The sequence below is a fragment of the Pseudorasbora parva genome, chromosome 10, assembly GCF_024679245.1.
Source record: "Pseudorasbora parva isolate DD20220531a chromosome 10, ASM2467924v1, whole genome shotgun sequence".
Taxonomy (NCBI): Eukaryota; Metazoa; Chordata; class Actinopteri; order Cypriniformes; family Gobionidae; genus Pseudorasbora; species Pseudorasbora parva.
Genome location: NC_090181.1, coordinates 8,236,062 through 8,259,210, shown reverse-complemented (window position 1 = coordinate 8,259,210; position 23,149 = coordinate 8,236,062). Strand labels below are relative to the sequence as shown.

General features: G+C 38.8%; 1 protein-coding gene across 1 annotated transcript in view; it reads right to left on the bottom strand.

The window, feature by feature from the left end:
• The window catches only part of peli2 (pellino E3 ubiquitin protein ligase family member 2), a 38,799-nt gene that overhangs the window by 9,937 nt on the left and 5,713 nt on the right, over positions 1 to 23,149 (bottom strand). Inside the window, exons 2-3 of the mRNA XM_067455040.1 lie at positions 12,950 to 13,079; positions 7 to 108 (exon numbers count right to left, since the gene is read on the bottom strand). Coding sequence (XP_067311141.1) covers positions 7 to 108; positions 12,950 to 13,079 — 232 coding nt within the window. The remainder of the gene's footprint in view (positions 1 to 6; positions 109 to 12,949; positions 13,080 to 23,149) is intronic.

The window sequence follows — 23,149 nt, the reverse complement described above, 5'->3', positions numbered from 1 at the left end:
CAGTACCTGGAACATGTCTGTGTCTTTGTCATGGCTGTACTCCACCACCACCGTCTGGTTTCTGGACAGCGTGTAGGAGATGCTGTGCTGGCCCTTACAGTTCACCGCCTGTCACAACACAACAAAAGCATCTGTCAGGGAGGGTTTCCTGCTATAACATAAAAACTCCAATACAGTGGCACACAGAGAACGGTTTTTAGGTTACATATACATTACATTTTTCAAAAAGTGTAAAAATCTAGTAATTCACTACTTTAACTCTAAAACCTTTACAGCTTCAAATATAGGAACCAAGTAAGTGACTAAGGACAGTGAGGGAAAACGGCATAATCAATGTCGATTTTTTTCTATTGGAAAATGTATGAACTTGCTATGGATCTTTTTCATCCAGGTGGAGCAAAAGGGAAGGCGGCAATAATATTTGCAAAGACTTCACATGATTCCTCTATATGCCCTTTACCCTTTAAAACAGAAATGTGAAAAGGTTAGCAAGCACAAGCAGCACTACTAATAACTGGCCCTTGTAAATGTTCAAAGTTGGTCCAAATCCAAAATGTCACTGTAACAAACATGCACACACTGTGAGTGTTTTATTGTCTATGTGAAACACACCCCATCAAACATTCATTACCGAGACAGCTGTCATATGCAGCTTGTTATAAATAAATCAGACATGATTCAAGTCAAGAGTGTAAGAGGAGGCAAGCGTCACGACTAACAAAATAAAAAAGTATGATATCCATTTATTATTTCTACTTTATTAGCAGTCACGGATATGCATGCATGATCTGAATTGTGATACGAAACAGGTTCACTTCAAAGCAGAGTGTGTGTAAACCCTGTTCTGATGGCTTGAGACAAACCACAGTGCTGCAGTGTTTAAACACAGCCAATTTCCCAGCATGCTTATTTCTCGCTTCCCGATTCACCAGTTCTCTCCTCTAATCTGTGATTTCCAAATTACCCACATCTCTATCACGTGTGCTCAAGAGGGAGTGGAAACTGGGTCATGGTTACTACACTAGTGTGCAACAATGGAAAAACACAGCCAAGAGAGGAAGGTGGTTTGTTTCTGTACAGCACTACCTAATGCATTACTGTATTTAAAACACACGGTGCACTCATATGCCAAGCACAGGACCGTGAGTGCGCATAACACGGTTCTCAATAACACTGGAGGTCACAAACAGTTCACATATGCATACTGAAAGCCAAAATTTCACGCCTCAAATATGCTCAGTAATGGCCCAGACTAAATAGTGATGCAGGCGGAGTCTGTATACGTTTTCTAATCCTAAAACAAAGTTTTCCAAACACAAAACTGATTCCGTTCAGCAACATAAATATGAAAGTAGAAGTCATTTAAATGTGACAAGTAACTTTCCTTTAAAAAAAAGGGGGAAAAAAAGAAGTGCCGGTAGGACAGTTGTGTGCTCAAGCTTTTACTCGTACATCTTACAACTATAACGGTCAAGGCAGATATTTAGTGTTTGATTCCTTAATTGTGTAGATCTATTTGAGTTATATTCTGTAAATGTTATGAATTAAATGGGCCGCACATATTTCCATTTTCCAAAGGCTTTAACTTAACAGCAAGCAAGTTAGATAAAATAAACTTCAAAGAGTGCACAAATTAATGTGCATCAGCAAGATGGAGCCCAACAGAGAAAGAGGTGCAATATTTGACAAAATATGCATTTATCAAGCTTGTTGGTACGCAACTGAAATTAATTTATTTTCCAATTAAATGTAAAGGATTTAAAATATTTCATAAAACGTAACTCAACAAGCAAGTTTAAAAGAAACCTGTAAATAATATTAAGCCTATATTAAAGAAATATAAAATTGGCCAGGAAGAAATCTGATTGGCTGGCAAGTTCTGGCCAGCCATCTACTAGCTGCTTAATGTATTATGCTGATGCATAAACAAAAAAAATGAAAACCTATTCTTTCCTGAAAAAAAAAAAAAAAAAAAACTGCATTTATCATTTTAAATAGATTTTGTATTATTTGCATTAATAGTTTTTAAATCTAACTGGCTGTGGCAGTTAACCGTCTGATCACAATTAAGGATTAAGACATTTAGCCTTTTTAGCAATTTCAGAACAAAGTAGAGATATACTGACTGAGTATTGTCAAAAGGTCACAATATTGTTTGTGTTTTATCTAATCCACCCAGCCTTAGACCAAAGCTATTAATTATGTTGTGACGGGACTCATAGTTTTGCGTGTATGACCGGCTTCCATTAAAATATTTGGGACGTTATTGTTGGTGGCACATTTGTGCCCATAGTAAAGTGGAACAAAGAGGCTTGAGGGTGAAACATTAGGCAGCTCTCCACGCTCACTGCCAGGTCACAACAGGGGGTCCCATTCAGATATCCATCCCCCACATCCCACTGCTGTTTTACAGTGGGCCACAAAAGCAACAAAAAAAACACCCCAAACAATAGACCTTGTGGAGCCGCACCCGTTGGGCAACAGGGTATTTGAAGCAGCTCCATCTGTGAGACGCCGGAGCAGCTTGGGCCTCGCGTTAGTTGTAAACACATGATGAGATGCTGTGGCCACCAACCTCAAGCCACAGGATCCAATTCAACTGTACCCTCCATCAGCACTGGACAGCCCACAATGCAAGTGGCAATGCAACTCTAACCTCTGAAAAAACCTCCAAGACATCCATGAACAATCACATTGTTCCTGGAATAGTTTAGTGACATTTTGTGACCCACTATCTGAAAGGAATTCGCTGGTACGCTGAGTGTAAATCACAGAGCCTGTTCTTTGTTCAACTTTAACATTACAATGATGCAGCTGCACTTGTGTCACTGCTGGGGAACTGGTCGTTTTTTTTTTGGTTAACCCTTTCAGACCGACGCCTGGAGACATGGAAGGCCTTCCACCTCAGAGCACTGTGACCCCAAAGAGCAGCGTGATTCACAGATGACTCTGCGCTGGGCTATTTTCAGCTCTGACGAGGCACTGCGGACGGATAATAAGCAGCCAACAGTAACAAAACCTCCCCAAAAATACAGCATGCCAGCGAGTTTCATGGTGAGAAGAAAACATTCCTCGCGTTCATGGGACTTTAATTATGGAGCATGGGTCTGTGTGTAAAACAAGCATGCCACAAATATATCAATCTTTTTTTTAAATGACACCAAAAAAACGACAATTTTAAAGTAACTAAACAGGGCTCTACAGTGAGACTTCGGTCACATTTGCAAAATTACTATGTGCGACAGGTGTGTGACCGAAACAAAGCTTGTGAACAGTTCAAAACAAAACTACAACTCCCAAAATGCATCTGCACAAGTTGTGTTTTGCACTGCAATTGGCAGTTTTTCATGCCTTCAGTCAACTGAGAAAGCACAAAAAGAGTTGTAGTACAAAGGCTTGCAATCTTATATGTTAAAACTAGTTATTTCGCAGTATGCGGTGGTGGGGGGGGGGTATTTTTATACCAGTATGTGTTTAATATCCATTTATTTTTAGTTTATATTTTATTTGAGTGCATTTTTAACCCGCACTAATTTCCATTTAAACATGGTGTGAAAATTATGAGGATATCGCAGGAATTCTGAGGACTAAACTTCAGAAAACTTGAAAGAGAAAGAGAGAGAGAGCCGTAGAGCCCTGCTAGAATCAGCCAGGTAAAGATTGAGGAGTTAAGAAGGATAATGGATGTAAGGTGGCACAATGCCATGGCTATTCTCAGCCTGTGACCTAACTTAGCTTTAGGGTTCTGCCCTGTTGATCATGGACCAAACAAGCACAAATGAACAATTGGCCATTTGTAGGTGACCTCCTTTAAGTTGGTTGTCCTCTGTAAACCTTTTTGAAAAGGTCACTAACTGGGAAGATTTCCATTGCATGCACTGTCAGTTTAAACCTTAAAACAAAATTAAAAAGGTTTACTATTAGAATTAAATGCCATACCTTCTACAAAGTCTTGATTTTGTTTTTGAAAACCCATTCATTGTTGCAATGCTTCTCTTTCTAGTCTGTCAGTAACACTGTAGTTCCAGTCTCTATGAAACCCTACAATGCGAGTAAAAGTTCACTCTAGGCGACTAAATAATATTTATCATTAGCGATTGGCTAATAAATCCAGTGTTGCGTGTTAGAGTTTTAAAATAAGTTTAGCATACATATATTTTCACTCAAAATAAGAGTTCATGAAATATTCTGCTTTTAAGAAGAAGCAGAAGATATGCTGTTTCTCTGGTAGTGAGTGGGACTAATATGCAAACGGCATTCTTATTGGCTGGCTCTTATATTACTGTCCAGTTTTGATTACAGCAAATCAGTTCAAGCGAATGCTAACGTGATTAATATTAATGAACCCAGCAGCTCATAACTTCTCAATGTGTTGTATATTGTCATTAATAGTAGAATTAGTAGTAGTGTTATCTTTTAATAACAATTATCTATTCATTTATTTTACATAAGCACTGAAAGAGCACCAACCAGTCCTAAGTTCAGGTGAACTAATCATGTATTATGCATATTTGTCAAAGTTTTAGTTATTTAAAGTTTTAGTCAAAGTAATTACTAATGTTCTGTCATTAAATAGTGCTTGATTGGGTGGAATCATATATATGTATTAGTGATGTCAAACCATCAATTGTGATTAATCTATTGTTTTTATAACGTGTACACTGTATAATTATTATATATAAATACACACATTCATGTATAGATTTAAGAAATATTTGCATGTATACGGTATATATTATATACACACACACACACACACACACATATACATATACATATACATATACATATACATATACATATACATATACATATACATATACATATATATATATATATATATATATATATATATATATATATATATATATATATATATATATATATATATATATAATTTTCTTAAATATATACATGAATGCTAGCCTAGAAATCTAGACGCACCCTAGCGGCAGCAAATTTAATCTGCCCGTGAGTGTCGTCTAACAACTCTCAATACCTTTCTGAGCTGTATTCCCCTAACTCTTGCCGGGCCAATCACATCGTGTATAGAATCAGTGGACGGGGCCATCCGCATTTGCGTGCTTCTAGTAAACACAGAAACTGGCGAACGGCGGTCTTTCGAATCAGCTTTGACCGCGACTCTGGAAGTCTTGGAGTTAAGCTTTTCTCTGAGAAAAGAACAAAGAACGGCACTGAAGTCATTCTTAAAGGGGGGGTGAAACACTCAGTTTCAGTCAGTGTCATGTCAATCTTGAGTACCTATAGAGTAGCATTGCATCCTGCATATCTCCGAAAAGTCTTTATTTTTTTAATAATTATATAAGAAAGATGCGCTGTTCCGAGTCTTTCCGAAAAAAGCCGAGCGGGTGGGGGCGTGTCGTGTGAGCGGAGCTAAATAATGACGTGTGCAGCAGCGCGCTGTGTGTTGAGTCGAGTGCATCCCTAACAGCGGGAAAAAAACTTTATTCAAAATAAAAATATGGCTTTTAATCAGATACAGCCATACATCTATGATCCGGAATCAGACCCAGAGGCTGCAGTTGAACAGGAGCAGCAGCAAAAACGACTAGAGCAGGACGTCTATATGTGGTAAGTTACAAGTTATACACTAACTATATAATATGCTTAGCGGCTTGTGTTATTTACATATTTATACTTGAATTATATCGTCGTATTTTTGTCTTTGAAGGTGTACATGTGGGAAGTGCAGTTGTGCACGTGTGTTTGTGTGTTTACGCGTGGTTTGTGTAGACAGTAAGCGGACTAAAAAAAAACACAGACATTTGAAGCAGTCTCACTCACCCTTCTAACGTTGAGACTGCTCCATCCTTCAGCATTAGGCGATTGGGAAAAGCCGGCGTCGAGCTGGGCCTTGTTTATGAAACAGTCGGCACCGAAATGCAGCGAACAGATATAAACATTCGCGCAACTCAGTTGCTGATCCGGAAAAGCAAATTACATTCACTGTTGCCTTAACGCGGGGTTTTGGAGAATCTGTGCAGGACTGTCTTGGTCTGGCAACCAAAAACGCACTTTTTTGGTGACATTGTTATGTGCTATGTGTAATTGTCACCTGTCCAGCATCCTACAAGCCAGCGCTTTGATGGGCATAGCCTGTTGCTTTCGCTCTCTCCCTCTCTCTCTCTCCCTCTCTCTCTCTCACACGCTTCCGGTAGAATTGTCCGTAAGGCCCATACAAGGAAATTCCGCCCCCATTAACGTCAAAGGGGACGCATGATCTCAAAAAACTTGCCGAAACTTATGACTAACCGGAAGTAGTATTTTTGACAAAGAAATACTCCCATCAAACGTCCACCTTAACTTTTGAAACTTTGTCCATGTTTAGTATGGGATTCCAAGTCTTTAACAGTGTAAAAAGATCAGTATGCATGAAACAGCATTTCACCCCCCCTTTAAAAAGGGAAGATGTGTTCTGCCGAGTTTTGCCGACCAGATACGGCGAATGTTTAATCCATCAACAAGCTCTGTTTCACCTTCGTTGCTCTGGTTGGTTGTAGCGCAATCCTATCGCGTGCAGAGGGAGTTTTAAAGACAACCGTTTATCCCGCCCCTCAGATTGAGCTGTCAATGGTGAGTTTCCAGACCAAACATCTTGATGTGGGTCTGGCTTGTCAGGCTACATGAATGTGTACCCATTCAAACTTTTTTTTTTTTTTAAATCACAATCGTTTGACAGCACTAATAATTATATATAAAATAGTAGCTATATCAGTCTGATGAGTAAACTTACTAATAGCCAATGGTGATTCTATTGCCAAGGTGTGCATAGAGTGTTGTGCTCCAAAACCGCCCTACTACCTATGCCTTAATGCAGTCTAGCTGGACAGCTCACTGGGGTTTGGAATAGAGTTGCATGCTGTAAGGAAGCCGCTCTCACTGTGAAAGAGCTCCTCAGACAATGCCGACTGTTGGCAGCTCTGAGAACTCAGAGAACATCAGATACTCATTTTACATCTTGTAAAAAGGGGCATAATAGGACCCCTTTAAAGTATCAGCGGGAACTATAGTCTCTGATCCAGCTCCATGCAGTTGACAATAACATCTGGAGATGAAATATCAGCACGGGTTTGTTTATTAGTAGTGGCTGCCTTGAATGACAGTAAACGTTTTACAACTCAACCCCACCCATGTTTAGTACCACCCTGTAAATCTCTGAAGAATGTCCCAGTTGCAAGCAGAGATTTAAAAGGTGGGGTTAACCAAATGTTGGAGTAACTAAGTGTCACAGTGCTTCTTAACTAAACACTGCATTGCACAGCTTCACACCTGGCAATAATCCAACATACTCTACAACTTCGCACTGCTATGTGGTGTTGGAAAGTCTGGTGAAAGAACTCATTTCAAATTCCATCCATTTCCATTTCACAAAGTTGATTCGGACTCCAGAAAAACACGATCATGCGCTTGCATGAGTACGGCATGGTTAAACAAAGATCAGCCCCCCCAAGCGAACCTTTCCCCATGGCCCACAATCTAAAATGAGTTGACACTCCCTTGCTGTAAAATATAAACTGAAAGGCAACACCTTCAAAAGAGCAAAGCATTTGGTTGTGCCATTAATGTCAGATTATTTATAATAGTATATTATTGGGGTGGGAGAGGAGAAAAAAAACCTTCAGAATACAACCGCATATGCGTACTTTTGTGTGCCAAATACGCAAACACAACCATTAAACAAGTATATCAAATTGCATATGGTTTCATGGTTAAAGCAAAATACAATGGCATTTGCAGGCTTCATTGCACAGAATATGCATTGTGAGAAAAGGAATTTCAGCATTTTCCTTTCTAGACACTAAAAGTTCAGACGCTTAAAGTACTTTTTGTTTAGTGGTAATCGGGATGGAGAGTGAAGGTAGGACCCCACCACCTAGGCATTCAGACGTTTGCCGCCCCACAATGATGTCCGTCTCATTCAAGTTCACTTCCAGTAAGAATCCACTTCTGGCACCCTAAGAATAAAATTTGTCTTAAGAGTGCGTAAAAAAAAAAACTACTTTCAGGATTTTACTAAAGACGCGCAATGAAGAATTAGCGCTGAAAAGCCTTGGACAGGGTTATTTTTGCGGCATACCTTCTAGCATACGCATTTGTAGGAGCTTCCCTTTCAGACACAATCAGTGGTGTAAAGTAACAAATTACAAATACTCTCGTTACTGTAATGGAGTAGTTTTTCTCAGGAATTGTACTTTAAGTAGTTTAAAAACAGTGTACTTTTAATTTGACTTGAGTACATTTTAAGTGCTGTATCGGTACTTTTACTGCGCTATTTTCCCTAAACCTGCCATCGCTACATTATGTTTATTTATTTTTCCTGGCAACGTGATTGGCTAAGACGAATAATCAGTCCTGTCTCTCCATGGGCCACGCACGTGACTCCCGTCAAATATAACCATAGCGACAAGCCTAGATTGAGAGGCACGCGCGCAGGCTAAGTGCTGGCTACTGTATGATGATGAATGAAATCGTCAAATTGCCTTAAACAATTACTACAAATGGACCGCAGAAAATTGCATTTTTTAATACATGCATAAATCTGTTCGGTAAGCATCTCGGTTTGGAACAATTTTGGTACAGCAGTTTTACAAAATTGTTTTTTTATTTATTTTTATTCAACAGTGGTATTTACACTGAAAAAATTGTGTCCGTCCTTAAATTAATTCAATTATAAAAGTTTTTTAAAGATAAGGCTGTAAACTATATAGGGAATCATTACTTGGGCTACACATTGTAAAATTAAAGGTAAAAAACAGAGCCTAACTATTAGCCTCAATTCAGTTATTTATTTTTAGATATAATAATCAACACTCATAAGCTTTGTCTTTCCGCGGTTGAAACACCGATTGAGCGATTACACGACATATGATACATTTCAATACGTTTTATGTATCCTCAACATACCTTAAGAGATATTAATCAATGTTTACTATTTAGGAAGAGATGATTGCATTCATTCACACGCCATGTCGACGTTTAAACTGACGCGCCTATAACTTTAGAGTGATCAGTCACGACCATAGACCGTAAAAAAATATGGACGACTCGACATCATCCGTTTCCGCTTGCCATATTTGAAGCTTTCAGGCGGCCTTGCACGGCGCGGACATCTTGGGACCGAGTCTGCGCAGTAGCGATTTCGGGACCGGAGTTGCGCAGTAGAGCGCAGGAAGTAGAGCAGGAAGTACAGCTGCGATATCAAAAGCCCGCCCACACTCTCACAGATGCAGAACAATTAATTATGTTGGTGTGAAATAAACTGTTATGGAAATGTAGAAATTAAAGCTAAAGCTCTAATCTGCTCCCAAAAATTTCGAAAAAAGTCTGTTAGTGCCTCAGTGACAACTTCACTCAGAGAAGCCGTCAGTCTCAGCTGTCAATCATGACGTCACACCCCCCCGTTTTTATAGCATCAAATAACTAACTAAAACTAAACTTATTTTTAAAACGAACACCTGAAATGAAATCATCGTGATGATAACTGCCTTCATTGACATAAACTAACTTTGGGGGAAAATTTTTGAAGTGTAATTTTATTATTTAGTTTGCCTCACGTCCATTAGAAATCACAGAGGGGCGGCTATACTGGGACCGGTCACCGGGGGGGCGATCGAGGCGCGAAAGCTTCAGTAAATGAGAGGGAGACTGCAGGCTTGGTCACGACACATTAAGGAGCGTCAAAATGGCATTTATCGTTTGAATTTTGTGATAAAATGGACTGAAAATCTAATATGTTCGTGTGGGAACTCGGATTGAAGTATGTTGCGCGCTTACAATAGGGCCGGGCAGTATATCGAGTTTGTACAATATATCACTATTTTTTTTTTTTAGAGACGATACGGCATGGAGGCAACACGGTGTATATCGATATACAGCAGATCGATGCGAACAGATCTGAAAAATAGCGGAGTATGCAGAGAGCTGATGCAGGGAAAGCGCATGATACAATACAAATTTGTAGGTGGCGGTGTAACAAAAGGCACAAGCCCACGTAAGCCAATCAGGTGGTGCTGGCGGTGACGCAGACTGGTTCTTCGTATTGGAGGGAGTTGTTGCAAAATTGCTGTCCTCTGAGCACTCATTCGTCTCTGTTCCACAACATAATGGAGCAGCTGTATTTGCAAATGCAAACACACGAGAAGAGTTTGCACCAACATAAATGCGCTCCTACTCTGAACACTTCCATGATCACGTAAACATTGGTCACACTTTTGACGTAGGTGTGAGCTCTGGTGCATACTGTGATGTTGGCTGCCTAAACATCTGTTTGTCTCAGTGTACATACAAACATGCAAACAAAGATTTTCAAAATCTCCACTCTGGCCAGAGTTTTTAGAAAGACCCGTTTTCAGGGGCGAATTCTCCATTTCCGTGTAAACGAAGGGTGCAAATGCAAGGAAATGCCGTCAGGATAGGATGAGCCTTCTACAAGTAAATATCGGCTAAACTTCAGGCTTCCATGAGCGAGTGCCGCCACATGTGTGCGTGACAAACATACAGAGCGCAACAGAAAAGGAATGCAATAATTCTGACTAAAATATACATATTTCTAAAACACTTGTTGTGTGTGTGTGTGTGTGTGTGTGTGTGTGTGTGTGTGTGTGTGTAATTTACATTTTTAGATTAGTGAACTTAAAAACAAAATGATTAATTTTGTTTTTAGATTGTAAACCCCCAACTTGCACAATAGATTGCATAGCCTACATTACATTCACTGTATTTGTTCAATATCAACATTTATGTTTTTAGGACATCCCTGAGAATGTGAAAAATATTATTAAAGGTTTTTTTTTTTGTATAAAAAATTTGTCTCTATCTAAATAGAAAAAAAAAACATTAAAAATACTGGGATATTTGCAGCGTATCGCCATTCAACCAAAAATAAGGATATGATTTTTTTGGCTGGCTGCTAACTGGTAAAGATTGCATTCGTACCGTTCGGTACACATGCACCGAACCGAAAGCCCTGTACCGAAACGGTTCGGTACAAATACATGTACAGTTACACCCCTAGCGTGCACTGTCAGTAAATCACCCACAGATCTTTCCACTCCCATTCATGCTTTTTATTGCGCTCATGCCAATTTACCCCGTTTAGTAAATCTGGCCCTGAGAATGATGTAATTTTACTCTTATTCCTAGACCTAAAAGCAAATGTGATTCATAAAGGTCCCTAAGTGTTAAGACTAGGTTTCAGCTCCTAACTTTATTAAGAGTGCTGGAGAGGAATCCTAACCTAGTTAGGAGTAACAATATGATTATGGCAGCAGGGAGTGTAGAGGAAGAGAGCAGGGAGTGTAATACACAGGGAACGTATTGGAGTTATGATGAAAGGGAGTTGATAAAACAATACAGACTTGATCGTCATAGTATTCTTTTAGTCACTGGCCTTGTAAAAAAAATGTATAACTTCTCCCACTCTTCAAATCAAATGGTCTAACTGCAGAAATTAAAGTAAAAAGACATTTTTAGTAATTGAAGCAGCAGTGCACCAGTGGTGACTTGGACCCATCAATCCACACTAAACAGGGTCTTAAAATCCCTGTAAAGTCAAAATTAAGTATGTGTTCTGAGTTTGTCACACCACAGAAAAATGTTATTAACCACCCAGCCAAATATGAATGATTTATTTAAAAAAATAAAAATAAAAATACGGCAAATAAATAAAATGAGTTCCCCTCAATCTGCAACAGTATGGTACGCATTTTTTCCTCCTTTCCATTTTATGCAATTTAGCTATATGTAACTAGCATAAACGTAGCCAAATAAAGTTAGGCTAGCAATAAATAATATAGAATAAAACATTTGCCACTTTATAGTCACATATCAAACTAACAGCCATCATGGTGTACAGATATAATAGTTGAAATCACTTTTCTAAGGAATCATATTGATGTATATAAACAAAACAAAATCACATTAGAGGGTTACAGGATTTAGTTACCGTGGACTAACATTACCTGCTATAATTATAACATAAGCACACAAGGAAACTTACACTCATTAGTGGGAACGTAACGGTCTTGCAGATGATGTCTTTACCGGCTGTCGGCAAGACGTGAGAATGAAGGCGGGAGATAGTCGGTTCAGCCCCATTCACCAGTAACAGTGGATTATCAGTGAATCCCAGTTGTCTCCGACAAAAGTTTATATATCCTGTGTAAAATGATTACTACAGAGGCGGGTGTTGGTGGTGATCCTCAGCTCTCCATCAAAGTGGCTCTTCACAAAATGAATCCACCTCTGATATGATCATTTTTTTGGAAATTTAAATAAGGACACCGATCTTTTTAAATTGTAAGTGATCACATCCAGGTAATAAGCATTTCCGCGATGAAGGCATAGCAAACTGTAGGCTAAAGTAACTAATAGTACTCGCGATTGAGCGGCAAACTGATGCGAATGTGCTCTAGTTATGAGCCTCAATGGCTGCAGTGGCGTCGACAGTAGGGGCGGGGCCAGGCTCAGAGGCTCCAGTGCGTCATCGAGCCACCGTTTTAGCCCCGCCTAGAAAATCCGGTGCACAGCAAAAACTGTTTAACGGTCTAACTCCAGAATTGCCTACATCACAGTTCACAATCTTTGCAATGCGTTTTAGCAATACATTTGTAACATTTAGATTATTATTTTTTTTGCCTTTAAAGGGTCTTTAAATAGCACTATTGTAAAACTAACCACACCAAACATACAGTAGTGAACAAAAATGATGTCCAGAGAAAGATGATCCTACAAGTTTGCTTAAACCGTTAGAATATTTTATAAACCATCCCAAAACATTATGAGGAAAGAACACCACACTAAACTTGGTTATAGTATTTATCTGACTAAATTATTTTGCAAAAAAGGCAGTTCAGCTTTAATTTTACTATGCAAAGAAGAAAAAGAAAAAAAACCTCACAGGTTTCAGTTATGGCTGATATGCGATTACCTTGCTGGCCTGTGGCGTGTTAAGGATGTGTACAGTGCTGGGTTTGACACCATTAGCTTTGGCTCTCTTGTAAAGAGCAAACCGGCTTTTCCTTCGCCCTCTGTCTCCATTGGGGAGTGAACCATTGTACCTGTTCAAGGAAAGAAAAGCAAAATTAGATAACATCATATGAGGTACTAGGGAGGGAGATATCGCTTTAAGGAGTCAAAAACAGAATATAATTTTCCAGTGCAAAAAAAAAAAAATAATAATTAAAAGAAATTGGTGTTTCACAGCTCTGCAGATCCACAGTCTGGAAAACCACAAAGATTTATGTACTGGAATGCCACGGTTAATTATGCAGCATAATTAACCAGGCCATGAACGATTATCAATCCTTAAGTAAATGATTGCAGAGTGTTTGTGCTATGTGCGTCAAAGAGTAGTGACGGCGCTACACATACTCAGCACACAAGGAGCTTGTGATACAGCGATTCAGCCCTAGAGAGGCTCGCCCACCCTAACTGAATCTCCAGTGGTGTTCAAAGATGTACGGCTCGCTTAAAAAAAATGTCTTCAATTTTAAATGTTTTGCCCACGTTATTATACAACCTAATAAAATGACACAGATCACCACCACATTTAGAGTATACATTAACACAAGCTCAAATGTCTACCTAATCAATCAAATCAATAACCAGAGGTTATAACTGGAACACTGCATGCAAGGTCTCATACAGTGTGAATGCAAAGAGAACCATTGTTTTTTTCTCCCCTTTTCTAAGCAGATCAACTGAGGTCTGAGGTTTTTTTTTTAAAGAGAATAAGTGGGAACACCATTACAGCACAAATTGTTTCTACTGGCAGCATAATAAGAGCAAAACAAGACTTAATTTGGAGAGAAAAGGCTTTGCATGCCATTCATAAAGCTGCCGTTTCAAAGTCATGTCATGCCTTTTTGTTACATCAGCCTTAAAGTTCAGCCACAACTCAATTTGTTGCCACACTTATATAATTATTTTAGTCATAATAGGAATGTGCGTACCAGTACGAAATCTTAAAAGTCTGAAAAGTTATCTTACAGTCAGCATAAAACATTAAAAACAATTTCATCTTTTCGCAATGAATATTCGAGTGAAACTGTGCCTCAAACATGAAAGTCATGTTTTCCCAAATCACCAAACAATTACTTTGTGGCTTTCCAGCAAGTCAGCACAGAAAACACCAACAAGTATATGCTATCAGTGTATTTTAAATATATTAAAATAAAGTGCGTTCATAAATCCAGGGGTGGTTGAATTTAAATATGAAGCATAAGTTTGTTGGCTTTAGCATATTGTTGCAAATCACCAGCGATGGAGAACATGATTTAAATTAGGGCTGTCACTCAATATAATTTTGGTAATAGAATAATCATTCGAATATTTTGAGGATTAATAGAGCAAACTATTTTGTGGTAATAAAAACTGATGTAAAGTGAACAATAGCCAAAATAAAGTATTAAAAAACGCAAGTAATCATATGGTTTTAATGAACAAAACTTAAAATTCATAATATAATAATAATAAATAAATAAATAAATAAATAAATAATGTAATTCTGTACATTATGATAAAAAAGAAAATCCTGCAGATCAGCCTGGTAATTTGTTATAACACATCAAATCCTTTATTAATATTCTCCAAACAACATTTAATTAAAGTATCCACTTAATCTTTAATATTTAGCCACTTTACAATATATTTTTGAAGAACATGTGGAGATCATAATGCGCTAACTCAGGGTGAGGGTTTAATCTTGAATTCTTTTGATGAACAAAAATTCAAATATTTAGAAACATATTGATGTTTTCTTCAGTGTTGGTTTGTGTTTATAATGATTCATATTACAATTTTCTGTGAAATGGCGCACATTACGTTGAACTTTATATGTGGAGATAGTTAACAGAGCTACTGAGATTTACTCTGAATGCTGGAAGAAACATATCCTGCACACATGTGAATAATTCAATGGTTTTAATAATTTCGTGTAGCCTTAGAAAATGGACTAATAATGTGGTTCATGGATTCTCATCCATGGAATAAGTCACTTTTTTGTATGGTTTATCAACAAGGGTGAATTGCAAAAATCAAGGATTAAAAAATAATAATAAAGCACTCAATTTTATTCGTGACTCATTCATAGAGAGGAGAAATGAGTTTCATAAAAATGACACTCATTTTATAATTGCAAAACATTACCTAACTTAATACATTTAATAAGCTACTGATAGACAAACCCACTATGGTTCTCAGAGTCAGAACACCTTAGACTAAATGCGGTCAATACAAAGACTCCATCCCATTTAGTCCAGCTCCTATATCAGCCAGTCAGGTTTTGTTCTGCTCCATTAGATTTTCCTGGTAGCATCCTGGATCTTTTCATGCAGCATTCATGAGAACAAGGATTCAGAGTAAAATGCTAATCAACAATCGGCTCCCAGCAGCGTGCATGATGTCAGTCAGCACTTACGAGAGGACTCAACATCCTGTACTGTTGATGCTTATCACTAGACATGTTACACAATTCGAGAAAGAGTCAAGCCATGTCTGAAACAAATATGTAACATCCTGTCTAACACTGATGCCTTTATCTGGTCAGATTTTGAAGATGCATCCTTCTCTACCTTGATCTTGTGGGAGCGCTTCGTGGAAGCAACGTCATCTCCGTTGAAACTAGTCAACGTTTGATTTCTGTGTGAGAAATAGCCATTAGCTTGCATGGTTGTGACTAAAGCTCATTTGAATTTGTTCTAGATCATTAGACATGATGGTGCATTCGAAGTCTTTTCCTTCAGAAGGTGCCATTATACATAAATGCAAAGCAGCTTCTTCAGCTTTCAGATGGAGCCAGCATGAAGCAGTATGAAAAGTGCCCTATCACAGTTTGATGTCCATTTATGGACGTGTTTATCTGAAAAGGATAACACAATAACAGGTTGGGTGTGGAAAAACTATATATATCTATTTTAAAGTTATTTTAAAGCAGCACTAGGTAACTTTTCAACCTTCATAATATATTTTCAAGACTCGTGATGATACATCGACTTACAATAGGTTGAATGACATGTCTGCCATAGCTCGATGGGGTCTATATCACTTTTAAACTTCGGGTTGTAACCAGAGAACAAAAAGAACTACAAAATTCGACTGCTTTACGGCATATACGTCACTTCCACCAACACACTTCACACCCACACTTCCTTACATTCGGACGTGCGAGCCCAACTATGTTTGTCGGATAATATAGTCATGTCCGAAGCAGCACAGACAAATAAGAAAGAAAAGGTTTTGTTGGAGGAAAGCAATAAGAGGAAACGAAAAAGTGATGGGATTAAAGGCAGGACGAGGATCAACATTGGACCAGCGTTTGCTCGTCGGCGTGAGCTGAAGGTGGCGTGCCCGACCGATGCTGTCATGCTTGTTATGGTGATTACATACCACTCAAACATTGAACTGAAGTATCATATAGATTCTGTAAAACGGTAACCAATAGACTACTATAATGACGCTGGCTTGTAAACGTGAGCGTCGCAATTATTTGGTGTTTGAAAAAAATAAAACCCATGAAATGATATTCATATGACATGCTGAAACATATGCCGCTGTTCACACGTGACATTCACACGTGACGCCAGAAGAACACCTGCATGTGAACTCCTCCTGCTGTGTTCAGGGGAACTGTTAGTGCTGCACCAACCAGCGGGCCGCTTTTATGAAGTTATTTGGCCCGCACCGCACCACTGTATATATTTTTACAACCCGCCCCGCACCCGCGACCATTAAATAGACATACGGGGTCCGCAGGTTATGAGACGAACCGCGCATCACTAGTTCAGGGCTATCAGGGTTGTCATGTCAACAAATGCACGCGCGATGGCATCCCGTTGTAGGATGACAGAGTTTACGACAGTAGTTGAGGACATTATTTTTTAGGACATTAGAGAGCAAAAGTTACCCAGTGCTGCTTTAACTTAAGCGGCACAATTTATGACTGATAAAGACGATTTTGCCAATCCTAGAAGATCATTACAAATTACACTGTACGACATGAAAATCAGAGCAGTGGAACACAAAAACTTAATCGTCACATCCAGTGTAGACACAGTGTTAGGCCGTGTGTCCACGAAAACGGTTTCATGCAGCTGGCATATTTATCGAATCGTTTTCAATAGGAGTGCTGCATTTTTTAAACACCAGGGGGCATATTACAGAAACCGTCTATCTTAGGCTTAAACTTAAAGGGTTACTACACCACTTTTACATATTGTTATTTCATATGTTATTCCCTTAACTAAAACGAGTTGATACATACCTCTCTCATCTCAGCGCGTGCACTTAATCTCGCTGACGCGCGGTGACGATCTGATAGCATTTAGCTTAGCCCACTAAGTCCAGTTCATTCACTATGGTACCAAACAGAGGTCAACTTAGAAACAACCAAACACCCACACATTTTCCCTATTTAAATACAGTTACACGAATAGTTGAACGATCAAGTATGGTGACAAAACAAGAAGTGGTTCTTTTCTTAGTGGGTTAAAATTGAACTATAATGTATGGCGGAATAGCACTTTTGAGAGTGCTTCCGACTCAGCGCAGTAAAAAGTCCCGGCTGAAACATCCTCTCTCACATCTCCCCCTCTCCCCTCTCATTTCTGTCATTATTGATACAACAAGTTTTCATGTTACATTAGGCCTATCAATTTTGTTTTCCCACTTACGATCTGCTGCATAGATCACGTGACGTACTTCCTAATAGCACAATATGGCGAAATAATCGTAGTAATATTTTGTAGTGTGTGATGCTCCTTGATTTTCAAACATGTAGTATGAGCATGTTTAAGATGACAGTTAAGAAAATCTGCAAAGCTTCTCTTGAAGTGTGTGCTGCAACTAGATTTTATAATCGAATATGATTTTAAAACCCCTGTAGTGTGAGCCAGGCATTAGTATTCTTAATCCCATTTTACAAAATCTAATTTTATATGTAGTTAGGAAATCTTAAACCAGTCCGTTGAGTTCGGTAATCAACTGTCAGGTCTGTTGCCAAGCAACAAAAGCACAAACTGCTTCTAATGTAAACTTAAAATCATGAATCAAAAAGTGCCTTTAATTTCAGTGCAGTATAGATTGAAATTAATAAACTCTGTTGAAAAGTTAAAGCCCGTTTTATTCTGCAGTTTTGATGGTCAACAACTCTTTCCTTGGAAACCGAATGTAGGGTGTTTTAACATAGTTTACCATGATTTACCACATTCACGATTTACCACGTTCTAGCATAATTTACCATGATTAACGTTCTAGCATGATTTACCATAGTTTACCACATTCTAGCATGATTAACTGCTGGGGTGAAACTGTGGCTCTACAGAAAGATATTATTGTCTTTGGTCACAATTCAGCAACTAATGGGTCTTGCACACGGTGCAATTTTTCAAAATCCTTTGCAAATGTCCCTTGTCAGACTGTACAAACATGAACCCTTAATGTAAGCCATGTTACACTGCAAGATCTCAGTTGTCATTAATGTCAGACTGTACGATTGTCAAGGCACGCTAAAAACGGACGTGCACAAGAAAACTCGTCCAGAGTTTTATATCATCAATGAAGGACGCATTTGGTGACTGTGAGCTGCATTACACGTCGGACTGAAATGGTGGCTACAAAGAAACATCTAGCTCTTGTTTTGGTCATTGTCTTGAAAAACCAAAATATTTGACGATAGTCGTAGGAGAAGTCACACTGCAGGATTGTGCGGCAAATCTTCTGACACTGGCAGAATTGTCTGAGGTCAAATTTGATGACACCAAACGTCACTGCTCTTTGTCTTGTATAATTAATACATTTAACGGCAATCTCGAAAAAGGATTTTTGTACTATGATTTTCACCACTGGATTTCAAAAAGGTTTGAAGTTAGGACACCAGTGGGGCTGCCCTAAAGTTAAAGGGTTAGCATTTGTCTTTGTATCAGTAGTGAAGTGCGGTAACTAAATTGCCATGGTTACCAATAGGGGTGACCCCGAATAGTCGAAGATTCGATGCATCAATATGCGGAGCCTGATTCGACCACCAATCTCACAGTCGAATCTTCGCGGGTGTTATGAAACGAGGATCATACCATTTTGGCAATATGGGGGTGCTCAATATTTTAAAGACGTGTCGCGGCGCTGAGCATCGGTGTGCGACCCCTTTAAGAGCGCTGAGCTTCGCACTGCGCCTTTAAAATTAGAACACGTTCAATGAGTGTACACACACCGGCGGCAGCATTCAGCGCCTGTCCGCGGCCACTCGGGAAGTTGTTTAAAATCCTGCTGCACCACAGAGCGCTTTCGTGCAGCTCATCTGTCAGTCAATTCAAAATTGAGCTCGCGTGTATATAATGTGCGCGTCAGGTGGCGGTGTGAGATCCTGAGGCGCGGGGCTGAGCTTCGCGTATGTCTTCACCCCCTTTAGGCACAATCGGCTTCAGAACGTGCATATAAACGCACTCAAAGTGTCCTTTTCCTCTCTAGACAGGTATTTTTTTAGGTTTATTTATCAAAATGTTCTTTTATATATGTGTGATGTTCTGTATTTCGATCGCGGCTTTAACATGTTATGAGAAAACGGTTTATTAATGTTTATCCACCACATTACCTTTTAGGCTATTTAAACCTAAATAAGAAAGCCATTGTCAGTTGGCAGCAGTGTTGCCACAGTTACTTTGAAAAAGTAATCTGATTACTGATTACTGATTACTCCTTTAAAAAGTAACTTAGTTACTTTACAGATTACTTGATTTTAAAAGTAACTAAGTTAGATTACAAGTTACTTTATTAGTTACATTCAGGAGTTGCCGACAACACCCCTGCCGCCTCAAAATAGAAATGACAACCGTTTTTGGCAACACACTTTATTGCATTTATGCCAGAGCCTGACGGCCCCGACTTTTTTACGCCCCTTTTTTAGGCTTCTCCTTCGTTTTATATTTATTTTAATAATTAAAATGAACAATGAGATGTGCTGGTGGAAACAACATGAGACCATGATAGCTTGCGCCACTGTCGAGAAATGGCTCGCGCAGGGTTAAAGAGTCCGTTTCTTCAGTGCAGCTGCTAGAGTTATGGCCTTTTTACAACCGGTTCCTTCATTCGTTTTCTCTGAGCAGGTATCTATCGGATTGCTAAATGACCAGGAGTAACGTTAGGCCTAAATGCCTTCCGAGAGTCTTTCGAGACGTATTTAATTCTGATCACTCAAACAAACCGATTCAGAAGGTGCATGAAAGCATTTCAAACTAAACCGGACAAATGTAAATATATCTGGTTGTTTAAACCACATGTGTAAATTTTACTCCTGGCAAATAATTAAGAAATAAATGTGTGAGAGCGTGTTATGGTGTAGTCAGATAGATATGACGGTGCTACTGCTACATCGCTGCAAATGAGTAAAGCAAGCCAACGCAAATGGCCGTTAATGAAACTTTAAAATAAGTCACACAAAACACAATCATCTTCAATATAAATTAATGAGACTAATGATCTTACCAGTGCTTAGGTCTCTCTCTCTCATATTGCGATCTTTGAATTTGAAATGGGCTGCTGAATAAAATGCTAGAATCTTTTGCTTTGATGTAAACTCCGTTAAATGAGCATAGGCTATACCGCGGGAATTGAAGATCGGATTTATATTAATTTAGCTGAAGTCTAAGGTAGGCTATAAAACAACCTGCATGTCCTTTTTTTTTTTTGTTTAGATTGTGTAGCCCGTTTCGTTGTTTTGAGCGCCGTTGCGAGCAGTAGGCTAATCTATCAGCCTGCCTCAGCTCGTCAGAAATGCCTTTGTGGTGGTATAATAACTAGCCTACTTTGTTTTTAATGTCAAAGTGGTTATATTTCGTTTCATTTCTTTATTGAGTTCATTTAGAAAAATGTTTAGAGCAATTTTTGTTTGTTAAATTAAAGTTTTAATTTTTTTATGTGACGACCCAGTGAGTTAAGCGCATGAGTCTCTCAAACCAACTCTTGAATTGTCTTGCCTATATAAACTTTAATTTAACAAACAAAAAATTGCTCTGAACATTGTTCTAAATAAGGATAAAAAAGAAACGAAACGAAAAATAACTACTTTGACATTAAAAACAAAACTGAACTATTTTAATGGCTGCAACAATGTAAAAAGTAAAATAAATAAATAAAAAGGGCTCCAGCCGGACTCGGGCTGAGAATTTTGATAAGCTGTTGGTTTTTACAAAGGAAAATGACTAAAATAGTAACTCACAGTGACTTGGATAAGTAACTTTAATCTGATTACTGGTTTGGAAATAGTAACGCGTTAGATTACTCGTTACTGGAAAAAAGTAGTCAGATTAGAGTAACGCGTTACTATGTAACGCGTTACTGGCATCACTGGTTGGCAGGCAGTTTTGGTCGCTTTATTAAAAGTTATTGCTGTGTGCAGTGTGTAAAGGGAAATTTACGTGCCCCAGGAACACTCCACCGTTTTTGCATTTGCCCACATATCTAAAATGTAGGAAAGAAGTTAAATAAGCCCCATTTCTAAAAACGGCAGAGTGTTCCTTTAAAGTAAAATGCAGTACTCATCACTGTCACTTTTGACCCTGCTGACCAATCACAGTGGAGGAGCAGGACAAAAGCAACACAGACCAATTGCCACATTCTGCCAACAACCAGCAGCATAACGGAACAAAATGAAGAAAACAAGAGCCAGAGCAAATACTTTACATTGTATCGATATTTTATCTGTGAAATGAGATGCTAGTAACACTTAGCAGATATTCCATATCCTATCTAGCAAAGTGTTGCAGCTGAAAAAAACACTGCGCTGCCAAAACGCTCAAGCACCCACTGCAAGGCGTTTCAAGACATGCAGCTTTAGGGGCCATTCACAAGCAGAAGAATAGAAAGAAAAAAAGGTAATGTCTTGAACCTATTGCAACTTAAAAAAAGCCTCCTTAAGCAAAGTGTTTTGGTGAACTATCCCTTCATTAACCCCTGGAGTGTATGGATTACTTTTATGATGGAAGGATCTTTTTTGGGCTTCAAAAATCTGTTACTATTCACTCCCATTATAAAGCTTGGAAGAGCCAAGATGTTTAATATAACCCCTAACTCTTAACAACCCTTTAAGCCCTACATTTTTAGAGACTGCAAAAGAAGTGAGTGCAATGGTCAGACATGTTTGTCTAGTCTAGTGCATGTTTACAAAGAAAAAGCAGCGCAGTGGAATGGAAGAACCTGCTCTGTGTGAACAGCCCCAAGGCCCTGTTACACTTGATACCAAGATGTGTTTTGGTTGATCGGAGCACAAGTAGAGAAGGGAGGCATTCCCATCTACACCTGGTATTTTAAGCCATCTCTTTTGTCCACTTTCAACCACTTCTGCCATGATATCTTTGAGTGGAGGGTCTGTGAAATCAGCCTTCACTTCTGCTTGGACAGCCACAGAGACCACGGCGAAGGGCTGTGAATGTGTGCTAGAAAACAGGAATGGTTAGCGAACAGTGTTTGGTGCGATTTCCATCTTGGGTCTTCAGCTGAAAGTTTAAATCACGTCTGGCTAGCACACTTCCTATGACACATTAGGTCTGTAGGCGGAGAGTAGACGGCCTTTTGTGGCAGTTCAAACCAGGGATGGAAATTAACTTTTTTGTCCACCGGCCACTGTGGCTGGTGGATTTCAAAATCTACCAGCCACTCAACGTTTTTACCAGCCACTTTCTTGTTTATAACCGACAATGTGTAACTGCATGTGAAAATTAATACTACAAGCTCTACAATACTTAAGCAGTTTATTTAATCTCAAATCTCAATGAAATACTGACATTTTTTCACTCTTATACACACACAAACCATGAACTGATATACATTTCATTAAATGAGTAGGGCTCTATGTTCTCTCTTTTTTCTTTTTTCTTTACCTGGATGTGGCATTTGGATGATTCTTTTATGGCTTCCAGTTTTAGGTTTTTAGTACCAACAATGAAACTACTAGTTTTGGCATCTTCTGAAGCGTGTTGACGACATACCGAGCAGAACATTGTCAGTAGGGATGCATCGAAATAAAAATTATTGGCTGAAACCGAAGCACTAAAAGAAATTATGCCAATTGTCCATTGCATTTATGGCTAATGCTGTGACTGAGTAACTTTACTAAAAATCAAGGCATTGCAATTGCATT